Source organism: Rhopalosiphum maidis, chromosome 2 (genome assembly GCF_003676215.2).
Source record: "Rhopalosiphum maidis isolate BTI-1 chromosome 2, ASM367621v3, whole genome shotgun sequence".
In the NCBI taxonomy this organism is placed as follows: Eukaryota; Metazoa; Arthropoda; class Insecta; order Hemiptera; family Aphididae; genus Rhopalosiphum; species Rhopalosiphum maidis.
This window is the reverse complement of record NC_040878.1, coordinates 76,815,027-76,838,648: the sequence shown is the minus strand read 5'-3', so window position 1 is coordinate 76,838,648 and position 23,622 is coordinate 76,815,027. Positions and strand designations below refer to the sequence as shown.

Below are 23,622 nucleotides of genomic sequence, written 5' to 3'. Positions count from 1 at the left end.
CATTTATCACAAGCCATTTATTTTGTATCAATTGTGTATTGTATATTCTCTAGTTTTATTTTTTTTATTCAGCTGTTTGTATAATTTAAATAAATTTATAAATACAGATGTTGCATTTTTAACTACCCAGTGTTATACAAGATTAAATATTATTTATTTATTTTGTAAGATAAAAAAAAGTATATTAATTTAAATTTAATACAAATAAAAAATTTAAAACCAATTACTTAAATATTAGGAATTATTGATAAAATATAAGCTAATGATGCCATATCTAATTTCTGTGTGATCTATTTGCAGCTCTCATCGATTTTTCTAATTCAAATTGTCGTAAATCTGTCCGTTCTAAAAAGTCTTGTTTTTCTAAGTACCTAAAATAGAAATATTATCCATTCAAAAATATTTCTAAATTATTACAATAAATAAAACATTTAAACACCAACCCATCTTTTCCTTTGTTGTATGTGACTAATTCTTCAACAATTCCTTCTTTTTTTTTGTAACCATCCCAATCTTGTTTAGATTTTTCTAAAACTGACAATTTACTTTTTTTCCCTATTTGACTCAATATATTTGCTAAGCCACCTGATGATTTTGTAGCAATAGGGGTTACCATACTTTTAGTATCTGAAGACTTTGGTGCTGTAGTATTGTCATCATTATTCTTCACTCTGAAAAATATTAATATTAAACATTGATTAAGTTTTAGTAAGTTAAAAATACTTTCACGTTTTTCATAAATGTATTGTGGTTTAATTTGATTTAACATTTTTATTAATTGAATAATAGTTTAAATGTAAAAAAAAAAAGATGGAAAAAGGTAGGTTAGTGAATATTACTCAGGTGTATATTAGGTATGCAAGTGATAATTAGATTGCTATTATGAGTGTGTTAAATTTGAATTCAATGCTGTATTTTTATTATATACAAAAATGTTTCTGAGCATAAACATATAAATATTGTGTCTATATATTTTTACTATTTTTATACAGATAACAGAAGAATAACTTGTGTGAAATCTTAAAGTAATTTTACAAGTATTTTAACTGAGTGAATGAAGTTTTATTGACATTTATAAAAAAAAAAGTCAAAATCTGGTTTAGCATAAAAAGTTCCAATTGTTCCTTAATTGTTTGTTTGTTCTTCCAAATTATCAAAAATGTAATGTAATTTAATTTTGACTTCTCTAACGTAAAAACTAGATCAAATTGAAGCATTTTATTAACAACTTATAGTTTACTCATATTTATACAAGTCACACATTCACAAAAAATAAAAATAGCACATCATTGTAAAATCAATACACTCAACGTTCTACTCAGAATCTAAAAATGTATAAAACATCATTCAATTTCAGTGATCAGATTCAATTTTAATAATTAATAATTAAATTGATATATTTTAGAACCTACAGTTGATACATGTAGAAATTAAATTTTGAGTTTATATTAGGCATTTATTAAATGGCATTTCATTATTATTACTTCCTAAGTTAAGTCACTAATTTCTACAAAGCATAATAAAAATAATTTAAAGTCAGGATAAGGCCTAACCTTTTTTTTGAAAAATGAGGCTGAAAACCATATATTAATATCATTACTTTATTATGAATAAATGTATATTTTTACATCCCTTCCATAAGATAAACAGCTACCACTTATTATCTATGCCTACACTCAATATTATTCAAACACCCTCATCGCTCAACTCCATTCTAATGCACTTCCAGTCAATCCAGCAAGATGTCTGAAACACGAATGGCCCAGAGATTTTCTCATCGCACATGTTTGTTACTACTTATCTCTAAAATATCCACTTATGCTTAGGAGTTTCTAATGTGAAACTCATACTCAATGTTTTCTTTTCACCGCCTCACAATATATATATATTCCACTCATTGTACTCACTTCTATAGATTGTAAATCTTTATTAAAAAAAAATATATATATAATATGTACTAACCTATGTATATTAATATTATAATATAATATATATTACTTTTTAGATGAGTCAGGACAGTCAAATAACTCTTCAAAGTTCCTTTTTTTGGTTGTTTCTAGTTTATCTAAAACTTTTATGGATTCCTTTGATTTAGATTTATTTTCGCTTGTCATAGGTGTATTGGAAGATTTTTTCTGAATAGGTCGTTGAAATTCTAAAATAAAACAAAAATTAGTTCAAATATGTTATTTTTATATCTATTATTTTATAAGTTATAGTTTTTAGTCTAATGATTTGATAAATCTTTTTAAAAAAAAAAGGAAATTAAAATTAATTAATACCTTCCCACAAAGCATCTAAACGTTTTTTATCATCTTCAGAGGAATTAAGAAGAGTATTTACTTCTTCTTTTGTTTTTTCAACAGTTTCGTCATCAATAACTCTGTAAAATTAAACAAAACAAACACGATTTACCATTTTTAACTTAAAAATAACTAAGTTTTACATTTTTTTAGATTTCTTTAGTGATTTTTTTCTTGTCTTAGTTGTTGATTTCTTATTAGTTCTCTTTGATTTTTTAACAGATGTATTGACACTATCCTCATCATCTTCGATTGGATCATCTGAATCAACTTCTGATAAATTTTCATCTTCACCTAATGGTAAATACAAATCAAATATTTATGAACCAAAATATATTAAACAAAATAATAAAGATTATAATAAACTAAAACTTAAATACTGAATTATCAAATTGAATCATAATGTGTTTCAATAATAGTATTATTATGTATTATTTTGTCAGTCCTTTGTAATTTTCCTTAGAAATTCATCATAATCAAAACATTTGAAGGCGTTTTATTCATAATAGATCAAGGTATTATGATTTTATATTTGTACACAAATTGTAACAAAAAGTTAATGGATTTTAATAATTAGTTAGAATATTAAAATGTTATTTCATTAAAGTATTAATTACCTGGTGGTTTATAATCTGAATCATTTTCATCACTGCTGTCAGAATAGTCTTGTGGATCCATAATGCTACTTCTTATCCTGTTAAACAGTTTAATTTAATTCTATGGAATAATAAAATACTAGCCTATAATATGTAGGGCTGGCGGATTGGTCTGGCAAGTTACTGAGTAAAACTCAGTGGGCCGCTCAAAATATGAGTCAGTCTTGAGTGTTTGGTCATATTTTTTTTTCATTTTGATGATAAATTAGTATAAACATTGATAGAAAATATAATTGATTTGAATTATTTAAATTGTACAGTAATTGTAGCTGTAATCAAACGTTAGAAATTTTTAAACTCGACAGGCCGATACCTAATGTGTACCCAGTATTGGCAGTATTATAATAAATACTTAATAGGTATTGACTATTTATTATTTAGTATGGTAGTATTTTTTTTAGTGGGTATTAAAGTTATTGATTTAAAATTGTCATACCGTTGTCGTCTGGAGACTTATGAGTGTAGAGTCCAAGAGACGTATGGATATGGTGGTATATTGTATGGTGACAGTCGAAGTGCCAAGTGTAGAGTACCGGATCCGGTGAGTTATAACTGATCCTAATCCCGTAGTTATTGGCTTTAATCGTTTATTCGTTCGACAATATTGACGGGAAACGCCGCGACGATAACTTGTGCTTGGAAGTTGCTGTCATATAGAATTTAATGGTTGTTGTCTGTTGTGTCGATAATGTTATCAAATTTAAACATATGTTTGATATTTTTATATAAATGTTATCAATTTATCATTAAAAAACAGGAATTTGATCATACTTTGAGTAAGGTTACTTAATGATAAATAAAAAAAGGAATCGATGGAGTTTTAAGCTGTTAATTATTACTTATAACAAGGAACTACTGTGGTTTTAGAAGCTAATTTACGTAACACTGTGAACATTTTTTACTTAATTTTAATTAATTCTTGGACTGTTCGATAAATAATACATAATATAGTACTATATATTCAATAACACAACTATGTCTTATAATCTACACTATAAAATGGTTTGAAAGAGATTTTTTGTTTATCCTTATGATTGATTATATTTGAAAAATGATGCCACTCAACGATTTCAAGAATCCTGAACTTGTCCCGATCTCCAACGTCATTGGTTTGGCATCTCAACGGCCCCTTAGTACATTTCCTGGTAATAAATAAAAAAAAAACAAATTTGATTTACTACTATAAAATAATTTTAATATTTTTGTGAATATTTTTTTTAGAAATGTGGTACCAAACATTTTTATGGGCATTATTCTCATCTGCTATTGTCCATACTGTAGCTGCAATAATTGCTTTTGCTACACTCCATAAACATAATTTTGGAAAGTAAGATAATATTATTTAATTTTTATTTGTTATAAATTGATGTCTTAAATATTGTTCATTTAATGTCTGTGTCTCCAAATCTTAGCAATCACACCTATAAAAAATGTTGATTAATGGCTTAACACTGAGAGCTTTATGTTTGTATAATGTATATGAGTAGTTGATATTTAATTTGATTATTTCCTTTACTCAATTCCCTAATAGTAAATATTTGAATATACATGTAATAAATATAATATAATATCAAGTATATTATTTTTTTTGTATTGTTTTAAGATGTAATTTAAGAAATATTTCATTTTTATTTTTATTTGAAATTAACAATCTATATAAAATATGAACAATAATTTGGTGTACTACATTTGGTACATACCTAAAAGAGGTTGATTAAGAAGCCATGCAATAGTGATACTTAACTTGATTTATTATATGTTTTTTCTTTATTATATGTATTTTTTTTTTAACTTTTCTCACTTGTTTATGTTACAGGTTTTTTCCTTTGTTTATTTTATTGGTTGGAATATTTGCTCCACTTAGTTCGGGCATAGTTAGTAGTGCTACCATAGCGTTTGTCTATCGAGCATCTAGTATTCAAATGCAACCATTGTATGCAATGTTTTGGGGAGTTGGACAGACATTACTCTCAGCAGCTGTAGGTTTTACAAGAATATTAGCTACGTTATAGAACATTTGAAATATAATTTGTACATAATGTACATATCTTGTATATAATAAATATATTTTTGTTTATTTGTGTGGTACTTATTTATTCAAGTACCTAAGCATTGTGATATAAGAAAATTGTATATACTTATTTTTTAATAAATAAAATTGAATGTGTATATACATTTTTGTTTTAATGTTTTTGTAACTATACATGAACTATACATGTATGTTAGTAGCAATATTAGTTGAGATTGTTGTACTAATAGAAAAATCCCACATTTACCTGTGAATTAATTAATTTAGAAATAAATGAAATATACTATAGATGGATAATTCCAATAGAATAATATATTGTGTATAATGTTTTAATTTGAATTCAATTCATTACTGGTGCATGATTTATACAGCATAAACGCAGGAGAATGTGAGAAATAATTATTTACTTATCTCCTGTCATCATGTGTCACTAGTGAATTGAATCCAAATTAAAATAATAAGGTTAAACAATGATTGCATTGGTATTAAATGTCTAAGCCCCAAGGTGTTTTTTAAATCTATGATTTGGGTAACTTTAGAGTGTAGACCATAGGTTCTCAAATTTATTTCATCCACCATCCACTTTGAGAATCAACAATTTTGACTTTTAAATGATATTAATATCTAACCATTCTAACCTAACTTAATCTAAACCAACTCAAGAAGTATAAACTTGGAAGTTACTGAGATTATTAAAATATGTAAATCATTGTTATATTATAATATTAAAACATATTAATACTTAATTTATTTATTTTGTAATTAAGTATAAAAATACCCAAATAATGTGGGTTATCTATTATAATGCTCACAAAACCGAACAAAGATTAAAAAATTAAAAAAATTATTGATAAAATAGTTAAAATACAAATGACAATATTATTCAGTAATAATAAAGAAATATAATATAAAAAGTACTCATGGTTTTTACCTATATAATTTAATTATTATAAATCTAATATTATTTTACGACTTTTTTTTCAATAATTTTATTTTTTTTTTATCGCATTTTCCTTTGTAACAGCTTTTTTTTTCATATCGTCTTTCGATGAATATATTTTATCCTTTAAAGTTGTCTTGCCGTTTTGGTTTAACTTATTATCTATGATTGATTTCTCCTGAACACTGATAGAATTGTTTTTCCTGGTATTCACACCAATTATAATTTTTTCGTTGTTTTTCTTCGTCAGGGTATTTTTTATGTTAATTACTGGACCACGTGACTTTATCTTTGGTCCTTTACTGGCATTTTTCTTTTTCGACAACTTTTTTTCTTGGGAAACCGGTTCTTGCGTTTGTTCAGTGGTTGTTTGTAAAGTAGACACCGCGGTCCGTTTGAACGAATCATAGTCGAATATTTTGCAACTTTCGCCTGTACAAAATTCGATCCCACACTCTTTGCACGATAAAAACTTCGACTCTACTCCTCCAGACGCATTTTTCTTTTTTCGCAGAAAACTATCACGTGGCGTCTTCTTCTCCGCATTCCTGGTCTTGAGCGTTGCTGTACCCAATTCAACTTGTCTACGGTAAAAAATAAAACAATATCAATTCTCAACAATTTATCCATCAAAAATAATATTTTAAGAAGAGAAGACATCGTGACAGTGAATGTAGTCTGATGTAAGTAGCTGGCAGCTGTGCCGCATATTAGTTCTTTAAAGACAACATTTTAATTCAGCCATAAAAATATAATCTACTAATAATCAACTGCTTTATTCATTTTTATATATTATGTAAATATATAAAGGTGCTTGCAGAGTACTTTCACATTTATATAGGGTTAACAATTTTTAATTTTAATTAAATTTCATAATTTGGATTAAAAATTTGTGTTGTTTTAATTAGTAATGTAATTGTTTAAATGTATGCAAAAATAGTTTATATACTATTATTTTATGAAATTAGTTATTATATAAGCCCGATTTAAATTACAATAACAATTTATCTATAGCTCTTTGTATTTTTATTTTTCATCACGTTTTGTATACAGTAGCTGATGCTGATACTTATACAGTATACTTATTAATAACAAAAGAAAAGTTACCTATACTTGGAATTGAATTATTTAGTTTAAAGTTACGTATACATTTCACTGGTACCATTTTTTGTTGTAAGATTTAAAGGTAGATGAAATGTTGAAGTGTTTTAAAACTACGCTCAAGTATTTTATTATTGACATTAAAAACGTACCTAATCATAAGACATTTTCGTATATCAATTAGCTTAAACTATTCATTTCGGCAAAATGCAAATGTCATAATTTTTTTTTAAAACGTTACCTCGAAAAATATTCTTCATCAATTTTTGATTTTGGGCGAAGAGAAGTAAGCATTTTCCATGGGATATTCACCGAGTACAACTCATCCAATGAAACTCCTTTCATTTCTGACGGCGTTGGCTCGGCAAATGGGAATGGTTTTTTACTTTCTTTCTTAAGTAGTTTAAATTTGAATTTTTTTTCTTTTATTTTAATATCAGCCAGTTTCTAAAAAAAAAAAAAAATGACAATAATATTGAATTGACTTATTCAATAAATTAATTTTGCAATGTCTTATAGAGTTTTAAATAAAAAATATCTATAGGTACCGCTAAATATTTTAAAATTAAAGTCTAAATAACCCTATTATGTAGTAATTTTTTTTATAAATATTTTACGAGTATCATTATATGGGTAAATAAAACGGCTGCATCCCGATTAAGTGAAATATGTTGATGAGATATATGAATGTTTGATACCTCGTATTTATTTACATAACTTAAAATTAATATATTGGTTATTTTAAGTTTCAATTATTTTTTAAAGGAAATTTGGGTTATATTTTTGTGCTTACGGTTTGCTTGTACGCTAAAACCTATGTAATATTATAATTGATAACTAAAACACATAATATAATATATTTTATAGGCTATAGCAATATATACTTAAACTTAAAAGTAAGTACAAATAAAAGATTACTTTTTCTGGTTTTATCTTGAATTCAGGCACTTTTTCAACGAGTTTTCTTAATTCTTCCTTTGAATTTGCAGTACAGTTATGTAAATCTAATAATGTAGTTTGTTCTTTCTTTTTTGCGAGAAATTCCTCAATCTGTGAAGCCATTTTCTTGTAATGGTTTTAATAAAATTCATAAATATTATCATTTTTCAAGCATCATATAATTGACCTGTTAACAAATAAAGATATATTAATGGATGTAAAGATGTATTTATTAAACCAAAAAACTAAATTTAGAATTTGCGCTATTAATGTATAAGTATTTTAGATATTGTAATCGGTCACGTTATATATTCCACGTTTGTTTAATAGGTACTAAATACAACATTATAGGGTATCTGTATAATTTATATAAATTCAAGTTTTTACAAATTTTTATATTGTTTTGATTAAGAATTATATATAAGCATATGTGAATTTAATTAATTTCTTTCAACAAAAATTGTACAATAACAATTGTATCAAGTATAATATCACTACAGGACTAAAATATAGGTACACGTCATACATAAATGTGTTTCTATAAGTATGTTTTAAAGCAATATTGTTTTCTAATATTACAAAAAATGTAAGTATAGTCTTTTACACACAATAAGAATAAGTTATAACGCCAAATCCGAAAAAACAACATATTTTTGTATACCTAATATGTTTTTTGTATCACATAGGTGTAAATATTTTTATTTTTTCTATTTGTTATAATTAATGTTAATTCTTGGTAATAAATACCTAAGAATTAGATAATAATAATTAATAACTTTGATCTTATTTACATAATGTTTAGTATAACGTTATATATATTAAATATATAGATATACGAGATATACGAAGTGTGTACAATAAAATATAATAACAGTATATGAAACTATTAGGCATAAAATACACGTATAATCCTTTATAACATAAAAAGAAAAAAATTATTTACGATATAACATTTTGGCCTTCAAGTTATTTTTATGATTTTGTTTAATTATAAACTAAATTTTCTTAAAAACTAATTCATAAATAATATATTACAAATGTAATTAATTTCTGACCTTATAAGACTAATACTTAGGTATCTATGTATAATGATATTTAGGTAGAAATGTTTAATTGTATGATGGATTTAATAAAATAGTATAATCAAGATATAACAATGGATAAAACGTATAAATTGTATTATTATAAATAATAATCGTCAATTATAATTATATACGTAATATACCTTTATAATATAGATAGCCACAAAATAACAATCATATAACATTTAAAAATTTTAAATAATAATAATATCTATTATATAAGTAGTAAATTATAAAATAAGAAAAATTATACTTATAGTAGTTAAAAGCAAAATTAAATTTTTATTTTATTGATTTTTAATCAAATAAGTATGGTAATTGAAATGAAAAAAGTCTGAATTTTTGTTAAATAAGAAAATTATAAAAATGTAACTCAGTTGTAATGAGTAGGTGGATAATTAAGCTAGTTTTAACATAAAATATTAATGAGAGAGATTCGATATCACACCCAAGTGGTGTAACGATTTGAATCCACAAAAACGTCGGCGTGAACAGTCCTAAAATTTCTATTTTTAACTTTCCTTTAAAACTATTATAGCTAAATGTTGGTTGATAACCATTAAAGAGATTATTAAGTAGATACGAAATGTCGGATTGAACATTTTCAAAAAAAATTAATTAATTTTTCACAGTTAAAAAAAATAGTTATTTTTTGCTAGATTTTTATTTAACGTAGTAGATTACCGAAACTGGAGAATGGATTTTGTTATTTGGGGTCATGTTAGATACATATTGGCTAAAAGAAGTGCTGAGGAGATTTTCAGAACTTTAGCTTCTATCGTTAAGTCACTACAAAGCTATAAAGCTGCAAAACATAAAATCGCCCAATAAAATGTGTTTTAATTTTTTATGAAGTTCTGCAGTAAATTAACTACAAAAGATAAAGTTCTGAAAAACTCCACTGCACTTCTCCTAGCCAATGTGAACCTAACAAGACCCTAAACAACAAAATCCGCTCTTCGGTTTCAGAGGTAGATCTATCTCACTAAACGAAAATGAAAATAAAATATATTATACATTCGAGTACATTAAGTACAATTAATACAATTCTAAAAATTGAAAATCAAGAAAGTTTACATGCCGATTTCTGACTTGACAAGCGTTTTTTAATAAAAAATAAATGGTGCTAAAAAAAAAATAATAATTTTATTTTTTTAATTAATTAGTTTTCTAGTTTGGTACATATAAAATGTATTAATATTTCTTTTATTATTTTTATTTGAAAATTTTTTTTGAATCGGCAAAAAAAAATATTTTTGATTACAGTAATTTAGTATAAATATACTCGTATTACAATTATTTTATGAAAAATAATGTTATTAATATTCTTTAATATTTAAATATTAACTAGTTTGTTAGTTGCATATTGTATGCTGTTATTTGTTGCTCCAAAATGGTAACATTAAATATACATAAATTTAATATTAAATAATCACGAAGAATCTGATGACGGTGATTCATCAGCAATAACACTTTTCCAATGTTTTCGTTTGGTTTCCAGTACCTGTATATAAACAAAATACAAATATAATTTTAATTAACACTTATAATAAGCTACCGACAATAACTTTAATGTTTTCGTGCATAACAAACTGTATAATAGCTATTATACCTAATAATAACATAATATTTAATTAGGGTTCTAAACTTGAAATATTTCACTAACAAAAATATTTTTTCTTTTTTTAAATGTGTTCGGTTATAGTTGATTAGAATAATATATTGATTATATACAAAAAATATTGATAGTAAATATGCAAAAATATGCACTATAAATTTTTGATATTTATCGCTTGTATTATTAATTCGATCCTTATTGGTTATTATTATTATTATTATTTATTATACATATTTTCTTTGTTTCACACAATAAACCAACTTTTGAAAATTTTCACTTGCAAGTTGACGTGATTATAAACTTTAAGATATAATAATTTATATTTTATTTTTTATTGTAATGAAATATTTCAAGAAAATAAATTTTATAAAATTTTAAAACCCTATGTTTAATATTATATACTATATATATTATAATAAATAGAATAATGTTTTTTGTTAAATAAAACGACGGGGTCACAATTAATGTTTTTAGTGTGTTTCTATTTAATTAAAATGTATATTGGCGACTGTTTTAAATTTTAAGACGTTTATAATTCGACTCGTTGATCGACGTTTTGACTTATAAACTGTATTCTTACTTTTCGTAGTGACGATAATTGGTATAACACATCACTAACCGATATGCTTTCAGACAATGAAGGAGTTTTATCTGAAACACTATTACTGTTTTTCATTTCTGAAACATACAATAATGCAAGCTGTATAAAACACCTAATACATAATCCAAATAAGTAGGAACCATTTTTCATATAACACACCTGCAAAATTTGGTCGGCCGTATCCAAACGTCTTTTTTGAATAATTATCCGGAAATGTAAATCTATATTTAAGTATACACGACAACATGAACAAATATACCCAATAGTCTAATGAATTTAATTATTTAAATAATTTTTAATTAAACATTTTTTACCCAGTTCGTCCGTTTACGTTTGATGATTGACTTTTTGTTGAATTTGCATTATTTATCCGTCTAGTCCATGGAGACTTTTGTTTCAATTTCAACTGGTAATTCGGATCTTTGGCACTTTGTTTAATATACTGTACTTCTGGTCTATTTACTCCCCACTTAGGCCTTTGGCCCAAATCTATAGATTTTTGGTATACATTTCCAACTGAAGATTTTGCTGGTTTCCTGAAACAAAAATGAATTTTGCAAGACTTGTTAGACTAAGAACACCGTTTTAATTTAAATTATATTTAAATTTTACTTTAAAATTTCCGTTTGTATGGCAACACTAGTAGTCTGACTCCGAAATTTGCTCGGCGTTAACAATTTTTGGCGGTTTAGCGGGGATGGTGAAGTTTGAAGTGTCACGTCGACATCCGGCAACTTCGGGATCTCTTTTACTTCTACTATATTCGGGGCGTTTGATTGTGTCTTAGGTTCTAAACAAACTTTTGGTTCTAATTTAGGTTCATTGCAGTTACTAACTACTACTACAGGTTCTGTGGAAATTTGTTCTTTGATTTCGTCCTGATTATGTCTTTTTTTTTGCATGTGTTTGGATTTGTCCTCTTTTGCTTGTTTTTGAGCATTCTCTAAAACTTCTTGCATTGCTTTTGCTTTTCGTTCTTCACACAACTATTTGGAACACAATATGCATTAAAACAAATATTTTATTGTTTTCGATGGTAATTTTATATATTATGATTTGACGACTTACTTCTTTTTCCCGTTGTCGCTTCATCTCGTCTTCTAGCCGTTTTCTTTCAATTTCTTGTTGCCTTTGTATACGTCGTTCTTCTACCAAATCGTCCTGTTTTTTCTTTTCAAGTTCTTCTTTTTTTTTTAATTGTCTTTCTTTTAACTATGGCATGCATATAGTAATAGATTATCGCTACAAATTAAAACTTTGGGTCTATTTACCTGTTGTTTTATAGCTTCTTGAAGTTCCATTGCTTTTTGCCTTTTTACTTCTCTAGCAGCCAATTCTTCAGTGGTCAATGGAATATTTTGTCCTAACAAGTAAGTCCTATGTATACACACAATAAAGAAATATAAATTATTTCATTTTAAAATGTATAATATACATATTCCGTGTTGTTGTTGATATTTATAAAACATAAATAATAAATACATTATATTCGTCACACATATTTATTTTAGTATAGGATCTAAATTGTCTAGTTTGCAATAAGATAAATTTTACCTGTTATAAACGTTGTTCGAATCTAACGAACTTAAAGTGTCACAGCTACCTCCAAAATCTGAAGCTTTATGAGTATCTTGGAACTGTGTTTTTCCAATCTCGCTGGTTATACAATTATTTTAAATATAAATTAATACTCAATATATATTTGCTTTTTATAAGAATATTATACGCTTTAACTTCTGAGTTAGTAAAATGTACACATTACTTACGGTTTTTCTAATGGATATTCTACCCATGTTGGTGTTTCATTTCTTTCATTGGTTAAATATTTTCTCTCATTTGAATTAAAGATTGGTGGATTTAACCCACCAGCATTAGTTTGCTTATCCCACTTTTGTCTTTCTAGAGTACCTACTCCTTCATTTGTATTGTTTTCTTTTGATATTGTGTATGTCCGATTTAATCTTTTATTTTAACGTAAAATGTTTATTCATTTTATATACCAAATTGTTTAAATATTTTAGATAAGTAAATACATTATTTTTGGCTTACATAGTATGAGTACTTTTTGGTTTAAAATCATCCATCACTCCAGTATCAATACTAAGATCTTTTTCAATTTTATTAGTGTAGGTATTCTGTAAATATATATGATTTAAATAAATAGGTATAATGTGTATGTGTTAGGTACACAATAAATAATAATGAGCGTTATAACATTTATCAAAGCTTGAATATAATATAAATAATTAAAAGTGAATTATCTTACGTTTTGTTTTTGATTATCGTGAGAAATTGGTGGAAAACTTAAATTTTTTTGGGTTTCTAAACCTTTGTAAACGGTTATACGATCAATGTCACTTGGACGTATTCCTGGATAAATAACATGATCCCTGTCATGGGAAAATAAAAAATAATATTTAGTAAGATGCCGTAGTCACAAATTGACATATTAGAAATTAAAATACCTTTGATCATTGAAAACAATAGGTGTGTTTTGATTTCTCCAATAACTGTTTAATTTTACAATCTCTTCTAAAAAAAAAATCAATTAAATTAAATTAAAATAAACTTTGAACATTTGAAAATAATTGCATGCTACAAATTAATAAATATTTGATCTACCTTTCTCTTTTGCCCATTGTTGTTTTTTTAATTCGATCAACGACACTGACTTCACTACCATCATTTAACTGACAAACAAATAATGGGGATCATACGAGAAACAGTGTTTATCTGTCCACAAACAAAAACAATAATGACGCACATACGAAACACGATACTGTTCTTCATTAAGACTGCATACATACGGGGTCAATAATCTTAAATATATTGACCATATTATACGTAGTCATAGTAACCATTTGTTGACACTAAATTAAATAACACTGTAGTTATAAGTCTTTTGCATGAATTAAGTTTCAGTGAGAGTATGTGTACATATCATTTTACATATTCATAATTCATATGTACATTATACTACAATATATATAATTTGTGTAATATAAAAATTACATGCATATATTTCCTATCAATTTCGAAAATATATTAGTAAATTTGAGATAAGTTTCTAATACAAGTAATTGGTATATAAAAAACGAATGAAAAATGTTGTTATAATTATTAGTTTTTCATATTATCTAATACAAATCAATATTCAAAAACTAAAAAACTATTACTAAAAAATTTACTAATATGAAATTGAATTTAAAATCAAATCAAGTTCAAAATAAAATAAATAGCAATGTTTTTTATTTAATTACTAATAAGTAATGGCTATAATGTATAATATCAGTGATTTATTAAATAATTTCAGTATAAAATAAACGAAAGTGATGAGAAAAAATATTGTAATTCTAAATTGGTAAATTCTAAAATAATATAATAACAATAAATTTTGTTTTACAAATGTACAAAAAATACTATATTTTTTGTATTAATAAGTTAAAAAGTTAGAAACTTATTAAAATTGTAAATAACTTGATTTGTAAAATACAAACATATTTTGTCCGATTATCATTAAATTCCGAATAAAACTTATCTATAATAGTTACTATTCACCACTTATACTATATAGGTACATAATTTAAATACAATTGTTGTACACACTATTATTATACTGAAACATGCACTTTTTTAAATTGTTATTGTCTATTGCTAATCGATAATATCCATCATAACCTTAAACCGATGTTTAATAGCCTATATATATATAGATAAATTTTTTTTATATAAAATAGTTATACTATTTAATTACGTTATTTAAACGTTTGAACTCATTTAAACAATTTGATGCAAGTAGGAAAATTATGTAAAATTAACTTATTTTTAAGAACAATTGATTATTTGTAAGTAAAATCGATTTCTATGTGATTTAAATTTCAAGGTAGCTGAATTTACTGAAAAGCTATCGTTTCGGTATATTTTCAATATATATACACTTTTACAGTCATACAATGTAAATAATTTATTTAGATTTGAAACAAGTATCAACGAAATAGGTTTTTATAAAGTTTAAAATTAAAAACTTCTGCGATTCTCATGGAGAATGACCTAGTATATTGAAATTTGATATAAATATTTATAATCAAAATGATATTTACTATATTGTTTGCAAAGTAAGTGTCCGCATTTTTACAGTAATATACATTAATAACCATTTATATCATCCTAACTTTGCTGAGCTAAAAATATACGAATAATTCTGATCGATGCTGATCACATATATTTTAGAAATTGGAACTCTTGTAGACATTTCATTATAATACATGATATAAAATTATGCTCGTGTAGCCCACGATGATCTATCCAGTTAATATAGATACGATATATATATTATATAAACAATATTAATATAGCATTTTATTCATGTAAACACAACAGTATATTTTACCGGTGGCTTTGATTTATTATATTTGCGCATATAATATTATGTAGCCATGTAGATACCTACTTGTGTGTCAAAGTATTGTCAACGTCAACAAAAAATTAGATCGAGGACGATGTTCCGATGACGTTTATATATACCGTCGTCGTACACCAACAGATATATGACTTAATAATATAACATATTATTGACAATAATAGGAATTATGTAGCATGTGATACAAGCCGGACGAACGGGAAAATACGAAAAAAGACGATGAAACGGTGACACTTGAACAGACAAAAATGCACACAGCGCAGTAGTAAATACACAATACAGGATGATTCAATGAGCCGCTCGACTCTATTTTTTCTTTAGTAATAAATTTAATCTAATTTTGGTTTATGGGAATTTTTATTTATTTAAATCAAAATTTAAAGGATTAGCTTTTGAGTTATTTTATTTTGTGTACCAAGGATAATAATTGATCCATGATAATAGTTCTAAAAGATATGTGATCTATTATTATGATTATTTAAAAATTATATTATCTAATATTAATATATAAAAAAAAAATTGTATAGTTAATTAAAACTATATGAGTATAATACATATTACGTATGTGCATTATTATTATATGTTTTATATTTTCGTAAATCAATTTTTAAAAACTATTAACCTTATTAGAACATACATTTTAATATACCTCAGAAACCACTTGTTCGCATTTTAATTTGGGTACGTAAATATTTTTAAAAAAAATATCTTTTTAACAATTTATAATAAGAAAAAAATGATTCTTATTTGGCCCAGAAGAGAAACATCACAGTATTTGCTGTATTAAATGGTATAGAAACTCAAATAGGCAAGTAAAAGTATTGTTCTTAAGTATTCTTGAAAATTTCAATAATTTAAATTTATTTTACTTGGAAAAATATTAGTAAACACGCTTATCGAATTACCCTTTGTATATCATAATAATAATATAATATCCCGTCAGACCCTATAACCCACGTGTTGTAATCGGTACTTCGGTACAATAGTGGTTGTGGCAAATGCTATACGGCGTCACGTGAAATTATATATATATATACATATGTATATTATTATTGTTAATATTACGTCGTACATAAATAATGTTATTTATACATAGCCGATCGCACTGACGACGTCTGTTAGGTAATCGTTGTATGATGAAATATTTAATTTTTATAACGTAAGATGATACAGATGTATAGAAGAAACCATACAAAATCAAAACACGTCTGAGTAGGTACTTAAATATGTGGTGATTAGTTTTAAGAAATTTTAAATTCGTAAATCACTTCATCTTGACCGGATCATATAGTATTGTATAATCATTAATCGGTCGGTACTTTAAAATACTATTTTACTGTTTGAGATGCATTATATTGTTTCGTTGGAACATGACTAATACATTTTCATTGGTACAAGTATCTTACTGAATTTACCTATAATAATTAATAGGTACGTATATACAATAAGTAAATACCTATACCTATCAGCAATTATAATCATTTTTTCACAGCTGATTAGTAGAGTACAAAAGTAAAAACATAAACAGGAAATCGAATAATATTCGATTTGTATAAAAACATTTGATTTTTCAATGATAATAAAAATAAAATTTATTGTTTGCAAATTTATATTTCCATTATTTAGCCTTATCTTACCAATTATAAGTATAAGTATAAGTATAAGTATGCGATATAGTATAAAAGGAAATCACAATTATAGTCCATTCAAATTAAAAAAAATAATAAATGCATAATATAATTATTAATTACACGTTATTAATTCACTCAAATATTATAAAAGAAATACAGCAAAAAAGTTTGAAAAATTATTAGCTTTATTATTAACGCGATTTTATGATTTATATGCAGATTAATACGAATGATTATGGATACTACTTGTGATTTTATATAACAGTTTTACATAATATAATATTTACATTTTATACATTATTATGTAACTAAATGATAGCTAATAATATCTAAAATTGAATTTAGTTTTTACAGGCATATTATATTGTTATAAACTAATTTCAGAGATTGATAATACTTTTATACCATATCAAAAGAGTAATATTGTAATAGCTTCGGAAACATGGACTCACAACAGTAATGTAGCTAAATTGCATAACTAAAACGCCGTGAGATCTATTGGAAATTATTTAGTATAATAAATACTAAATATCTATGTATCTAGTTAAAAGTCAGGTTAGGTTAGAACAAATTTCGCCACTATAATAAAAACTTATAAACTATTTTTTGGCAAAACATTTTTAAAACATTCAAATTTTATAACTAATGTTAATTGCTTTTTGAACTTAAGATTTGAATATTTAATACGTTTCTCATAAATAGTTTAAATAGAATTAAAAAATTCAAAAAATATTTTTTTAGTCATTTAAAGTTTTAATTTGGACGAAATTATTTAAACGATTAATAACAATATTAATTATTTTGTTATAATTCAAAAACATTCGTGAATACTTATAACTTTTACGTATATTATGAATTTTACTAAACGTTTTAACTTTTTAAAATTTGTAGATAATTTTAAGGTGTTATCTACTAATAACTTGAATCTATTTGCTCTGTTTTATGATGGTTAGATGGTATTAGCTCAAAAGTTAATAATAATAATAATAATAATAATCATAAAATATTCTAAAAAGATATAATATTATTTCAAAAAGCAAGCATTAATATTATATATTATTAATAAATATTGTTGTGTTTTCACGAAAACGAAATCAACCTATCTTAGTAAAAATAAAGAAATAAGTTACTTTAATAATAATATAAAAATCATATATAGTATACTTAGTGATATTCGCCTTTGATCAGAATGATTTTTTGTTTATAATAATATATTATTTAATTCAAATTTAACTCATCTATTACGGTGTCCCATTCAAAGCATATGCTGTACAACACAGAATAATACCCAATTTCCTGCTATTTTGTCATTGTTTTTCATTCACCGATGCATATTATATACACAATATAAGTTAATAATAATTATCACGTTGTCGTGAATATATTATATACACGGTTTATTTTATACAATTAAGGCTTGAATCACACTATGCGTTTTGTCGGTTGACGATTCACGAGAACCGATGGTAATTAAACTAAAATCGCTCAAATTAAAATATGATTCAACGGAAAACGCATTATCGTGACCAAATTATACTGATTCTCCGAAACAGTCATAAAGCTGTAGTTTCTAACTAGGGTTTAACTAGGGTTCGGGACTTGTTGCACTAAAAGTTATCGAAATATGCACAGTCAAAATCATCAAAGTATGCTTAAAGTTTTATTTTGTTTTTGAAAACGCATAAAGTATATGATAATTATAAAAATAAAAACTTAAAAATAGGTAGGTGCACGATAAAAATCGTGAAAAAAAAACAAATTGATTATAATTTATAAAAAAAACTGGAACATATAAATCTGAGTTAAAAAATAACGTAAACGCGTGATGTGCGATCAGTTAACCATGATTAACAAACGAACACGTTCTGCTTTTCAGTTTATCATACAATTTAGAATCTAGATATCATTAGGTTTTATCACAACTATAAAATGTTTGTTATTTTGGATAAAAAGGTTGATACTTAAGAGTCAAAGAAACTATCGTAAATAGACGTACGGATCAGATATGACAGATTACAGCCTTAATTTATTTAAATAAATATTTTTGAATGTTTTCCAATTATGATTTTTATTGAAAATTTTACGTACATACAAATTTAAAAATATGAAATATACGCAAATATGCTAAAAATTTCTCAAATATGCACTTTTCTTAAAAAATTATAAAATATGAAAAAATATGCAAGTTTAAACTTAGTATTTATAAGTTTTACCATTTCATAAAACAAATTTATATCTCATCTAGAATAATCAATGATCATTACAAAAAAACATGCAAATGCGAGAAGTCCCGAACCCTAGTCTAACACAAAACTGATCACATTGTGTGGAATGTTGGTCACTGTTTTTAAAAAAACATTTTTAAATTTATTGTTTTTTAATAGACATTTAAAAAAAATATATTTAAAGTAAAAATTAAGTTTTTCTTCTTATATAATAATTAGTTATGTTTAGGTTTGATAAGGAAAAATTAATTTTGGAAGTTCAAAACAATTAAAATTATTCATATAAATGGAATATGAATTTAAAATGAATATAATAATAAGTAATAACAAATAAAGACTTAAAAAAAGCATGTTGGCGTAATGTAACCAAATGTTTGTACAGAAACGAATGGCACCATTTTTCCGGAGCTAAAAAAAATCTAAAGTCTATATAAATCTATATAATACTTAAATATTTTTAACTCATAAATTATTTATATATTATATTATTTAAGTACTATAGTTTATTATATTATCATTTTATAAAAAAATCAAATTTACTTAAAAATAAAATAATTTATTAAAATTATCTGTACTGAAATGGTTCTGCCCTTTTGTTTATAAAATAGTTAGCATAATTCCTCAAGAACTGACGTTTCTATACTGGTGCTTCATATCGTTCAAACGTACATTTATTTAGTTTTCATTCACCTTTTCATTATTACACTCATCTGTTTTCCTGGCAAAGTTATTAAGACCGTAACACGTCTTAGCAATAACGTCGCAAAATTCAGACTCAACTAAAATATATGAATGGACTACTACTAATATTCGCCATATTTGCAAGCACTCCAAAGTCGCATTCATCTGAAACAAAAACATAAGGCTCAATATTATTTTCAGTCGAAGGCAATATATTAGGTTCGGAAATTTGGAGTAAGCTTGAGTATAATAATATAATTTTAATATAATCTATCTAAGAAAACACGTAACGATACTGAAAACGTGCTTAATCATTGCGTGTATTCAATTCATTAAGCGAATTACTAGAAAAAATACTAAAAATAAATATTATTATCATTGTGTAAACGTTTTATTTACATCATATAATGTTCTACATACTAGTAATAAATAAACTACTTTAAATGAATAAAATCGTTTTGTCTTTCTGTTATTTTCCACAATCCGATTAAATGTTTGTTAGGTGACAAACAAGTGTAGTTGAATAGACGCCTCATCGTCTTGTCACTATTTTTAGTTAAATAGATCTACCTTCAGTATGCAATCAATATGACTGTCACTCATTTGTCTTTTTGTACAATTTATCACGTCACTTATCGTATCTATTTGTCAGTTTATCCAAAAATAACAATTTTGAATTGATTTTAACGAGGTTTTCGATGGTTTTGATTGTTGTTTATCGTTGTCCATCAAAATCGGTGTTGTGTGAGAAATGAGGATATAACACAGACATCAAATACAAAATGTATTGTATAATATATGTTAGATTTTATCAGATCTAAATATTAATATTAAATACATTCTCTGTCACTCGGTAATGATCGGAGGAAGTTGTTATGAATCGGACTAGTCATTTAGGACGTCACCAAGACTAATCGTGTCCTTTGAAGCCGGTCGTACGTACGCGCATAGCGGGATCAGTCCCCTATTTCACCTCTCACACGAACGGATAAGGTGAAAGAGTATAGAACGAGTCACGCTGTTTGTGTCCCGAAGCGGCGGTTGATAAGATTATAGGAACAAGTGACGGTGGTACGCTGAAATGCTTTTACTTTGTATTTATAATTGCTATCGACTCCGTTAGTTTTAGAACGAGAAACAATAATAACATATAATATCAAAATATAAAATTAAAATTAAACTTACGAGTGACGGTTATATAGGTACGAGGCCGTACAAAATATTTAGTTAAATTAATTAATGTGTAATGCCTCTCATTACATTTTTTTTACGGAGAACACAACGACTCATCTTCCATGTTGATTATATCACATCTTAGAAATACCACGCAACAAAAACAAAATTTCAAATAATTATTTTCAATTATATTTATTGGTTTCAATTTTTAAATTTCGTGGGAATAAATTACATTTAATATTCACTTAGTACTCAATTTATAGGGTCTAGATTCGGCGGAGGACCTATAAGTCCATTCCAAGTCCCCTTATTTTTGGCGCCAATAGGTTATCATACTCATAATTACTCTCATTACACATAATATCACATTTTAACACACAGTTTCGTTATGGAATATAAAGAACGTGTCCTTCATTTTGAGTTCGATTTCCATAAATCGTATTGCAATTGTCATAAACATTATGTAAACCTTAAAATAAAACTAAAATTTCTAAACCAAATACTTTCAGTCCTCAAATACAGACTCGGCTATTTGATCAATATTATAATCTATGTCAATATCTCCCATAATAACTAGCAATATATTTATATTTGTAATACTAAAGGCTTTACTATTAGATTCAAATTCAACTCATCCATTACAGTGACCAACTCAATGACGTGGTACATTCGAATCCTACAACTGTACAGCAGGTCGGTTATCTGCTTTCCTCGTCCCTTTTTAAATCTGTTTGCCCAAGTCGTCTATCTATCTATAGACCACAATACACCACGTAAACAATAAAATTCATTAGTAAGACTCCCGATGACGTGGATATGCCCACATTGTAAATTATATGACGCGAAATAATAATAATAATATGTGTACGTAACAGCATTGCACTAAATAACGTGGCAATCGTGTGTTTCGGGTGACCCGTGCACGCGCTCCGATATCGGCGACGTTACAATAACGTTGTCGGCCGCGTGCCCGCGTGCGTGTCGTATAATATTACAACGCCGTTCATAAAAGCGGCGACGGCGGCACGTGAGCGCCGAGTCACGGACATCAACTGTGTCGCCGCCGCTGTTGCGCCGCTGTCGCCCTGATTGACGGCTGGTTAAAGAGCGTTCGCCCGTCGCCAACGGTTGCACAATCGTCGTAACACCAGCGACGAGACGACACTTTAAAAACACCACAACACACAACCATACGGTATAATAACCGCACACGACTTTCACGTTTTACCGGTGAATTCATAAATAAGTTCATAATATTATATTAAAAAATAAATCCGTCTCGAATAGAATATTGTGTGTCTTGAATATTATACTGTATTTTATATCGTCGTCATTATGCCGTGCCGCGAAGTTGGGCCAACTATCGTGCAACACTTTTGCGACTACGACGACGACGGTTCGTCCGGCAAAACGATGGACTCCGACTCGGACGGTTCCGGACACGACGAAACGACTGCTGTTGTCCGCACCTGCGGCAGAGGCAAATGGCTGAAGACGCTGCGGACGGTTATCGGCAGAATGGAAGGCGACGGTGGACGCCGACCTCGACAGGTCAAAACCATACTCAGACCGCCGACCACGTACGTGTTTGTGATAGGCATGTCCGGACTGCCGTCTAAGGTCGCTGTTTATCCGAGACGGACATGAGGGGACACATCCGGAAGTTGGGTGACTGACTTGACGACGCCGGTAGACTATACATTATAATCGGCCAAACGACTGTCGTGATGTGAAGATTTCATGGATAAATAATATTATGTCAGCAATAAATCGTTATGAAGTTTGATGTCGTAATATTATTGTAACATACTTAACGAATTGAATTTTTTTTTTTTTTGAGATTTTGACCGGATATTATTATAAATTTATGTTTCTACTGAAAATATTAATTATTGTATTGTGTCCCTTTGACGTTTGTAATACTGTACAAGATAATTCATCAAACATACTCAAAGCTCGCCTCCCATTTATCCTTTAATAATGCAGTTATTTAAAAGTAAAGATTTATTAAAAAAATTTTTAAGGAATATTATCTTTAGTATAAATACTATAAACGTTTTAATAATTCATAAACTATTCTTTTAAATTGTTAATTAGGTATTTTCAAAAATAAAAGTACCCACTAAATAATTTATAATTTGATAAAGAGAAGTTTTTATCACCATAAGAAACTTCTTAAGTAAATATTTAGTTTTTGAGTATGTTTAAAAATTCAAAAAA

The 23,622-nt window shown here is 26.4% G+C and overlaps 5 protein-coding genes across 5 annotated transcripts; 2 read left to right on the top strand and 3 right to left on the bottom strand.

Annotated features, from left to right (window-relative positions):
* Positions 1 to 2: 2 nt before the first annotated feature.
* Positions 3 to 3,619, bottom strand: LOC113553391 (craniofacial development protein 1). Its single transcript, XM_026956704.2, has 7 exons — positions 3,396 to 3,619; positions 2,921 to 2,997; positions 2,447 to 2,597; positions 2,283 to 2,383; positions 1,999 to 2,155; positions 444 to 671; positions 3 to 371 (listed from the first exon to the last, which is right to left on the bottom strand). Exons 2-7 carry the CDS (start codon positions 2,979 to 2,981, stop codon positions 275 to 277), a joined length of 795 nt encoding a protein of 264 aa, XP_026812505.1. The 5' UTR covers positions 2,982 to 2,997; positions 3,396 to 3,619; the 3' UTR covers positions 3 to 274.
* A 112-nt stretch (positions 3,620 to 3,731) lies between these two features.
* LOC113554276 (transmembrane protein 170A) lies at positions 3,732 to 5,128 on the top strand. The gene is made up of 3 exons (XM_026958040.2): positions 3,732 to 4,104; positions 4,181 to 4,286; positions 4,776 to 5,128. The coding sequence occupies exons 1-3, from the start codon at positions 4,011 to 4,013 to the stop codon at positions 4,969 to 4,971; spliced, it is 396 nt and encodes a 131-aa protein (XP_026813841.1). The 5' UTR covers positions 3,732 to 4,010; the 3' UTR covers positions 4,972 to 5,128.
* An 839-nt stretch (positions 5,129 to 5,967) lies between these two features.
* On the bottom strand, positions 5,968 to 8,365 carry LOC113554214. The gene is made up of 3 exons (XM_026957951.1): positions 7,948 to 8,365; positions 7,271 to 7,476; positions 5,968 to 6,512 (listed from the first exon to the last, which is right to left on the bottom strand). Exons 1-3 carry the CDS (start codon positions 8,089 to 8,091, stop codon positions 5,978 to 5,980), a joined length of 885 nt encoding a protein of 294 aa, XP_026813752.1. The 5' UTR covers positions 8,092 to 8,365; the 3' UTR covers positions 5,968 to 5,977.
* A 1,932-nt stretch (positions 8,366 to 10,297) lies between these two features.
* On the bottom strand, positions 10,298 to 14,015 carry LOC113554137 (histone-lysine N-methyltransferase, H3 lysine-79 specific). Its single transcript, XM_026957849.1, has 13 exons — positions 13,892 to 14,015; positions 13,735 to 13,801; positions 13,536 to 13,659; positions 13,319 to 13,404; positions 13,036 to 13,230; positions 12,824 to 12,925; positions 12,541 to 12,646; positions 12,338 to 12,481; positions 11,882 to 12,255; positions 11,584 to 11,805; positions 11,429 to 11,490; positions 11,249 to 11,346; positions 10,298 to 10,554 (listed from the first exon to the last, which is right to left on the bottom strand). The coding sequence occupies exons 1-13, from the start codon at positions 13,953 to 13,955 to the stop codon at positions 10,483 to 10,485; spliced, it is 1,716 nt and encodes a 571-aa protein (XP_026813650.1). The 5' UTR covers positions 13,956 to 14,015; the 3' UTR covers positions 10,298 to 10,482.
* An 8,590-nt stretch (positions 14,016 to 22,605) lies between these two features.
* Positions 22,606 to 23,120, top strand: LOC113554706. The gene has a single exon (XM_026958660.1). It carries the CDS (start codon positions 22,738 to 22,740, stop codon positions 23,047 to 23,049), a length of 312 nt encoding a protein of 103 aa, XP_026814461.1. The 5' UTR covers positions 22,606 to 22,737; the 3' UTR covers positions 23,050 to 23,120.
* The last annotated feature ends 502 nt before the right edge of the window (positions 23,121 to 23,622 follow it).

Coding starts and splice junctions, on each gene's coding strand:
- LOC113553391 (XM_026956704.2), bottom strand. CDS start 2,981: ATGGATCCACAAGACTATTCTGACAGCAGTGATGAAAATGATTCAGAT. Junction 2,156..2,282: donor TTTAGATGCTTTGTGGGAAG/GTATTAATTAAT, acceptor GTTTTATTTTAG/AATTTCAACGACCTATTCAG. Junction 372..443: donor TACAACAAAGGAAAAGATGG/GTTGGTGTTTAA, acceptor TTTCTATTTTAG/GTACTTAGAAAAACAAGACT.
- LOC113554276 (XM_026958040.2), top strand. CDS start 4,011: ATGATGCCACTCAACGATTTCAAGAATCCTGAACTTGTCCCGATCTCC. Junction 4,105..4,180: donor GCCCCTTAGTACATTTCCTG/GTAATAAATAAA, acceptor TATTTTTTTTAG/AAATGTGGTACCAAACATTT. Junction 4,287..4,775: donor CATAAACATAATTTTGGAAA/GTAAGATAATAT, acceptor TTTATGTTACAG/GTTTTTTCCTTTGTTTATTT.
- LOC113554706 (XM_026958660.1), top strand. CDS start 22,738: ATGCCGTGCCGCGAAGTTGGGCCAACTATCGTGCAACACTTTTGCGAC.
- LOC113554137 (XM_026957849.1), bottom strand. CDS start 13,955: ATGATGGTAGTGAAGTCAGTGTCGTTGATCGAATTAAAAAAACAACAA. Junction 11,491..11,583: donor AACGTAAACGGACGAACTGG/GTAAAAAATGTT, acceptor ACTTAAATATAG/ATTTACATTTCCGGATAATT. Junction 10,555..11,248: donor AATTATCGTCACTACGAAAA/GTAAGAATACAG, acceptor GTTTATATACAG/GTACTGGAAACCAAACGAAA.
- LOC113554214 (XM_026957951.1), bottom strand. CDS start 8,091: ATGGCTTCACAGATTGAGGAATTTCTCGCAAAAAAGAAAGAACAAACT. Junction 7,477..7,947: donor TCAAGATAAAACCAGAAAAA/GTAATCTTTTAT, acceptor TTTTTTTTTTAG/AAACTGGCTGATATTAAAAT. Junction 6,513..7,270: donor GATGAAGAATATTTTTCGAG/GTAACGTTTTAA, acceptor TTTTTACCGTAG/ACAAGTTGAATTGGGTACAG.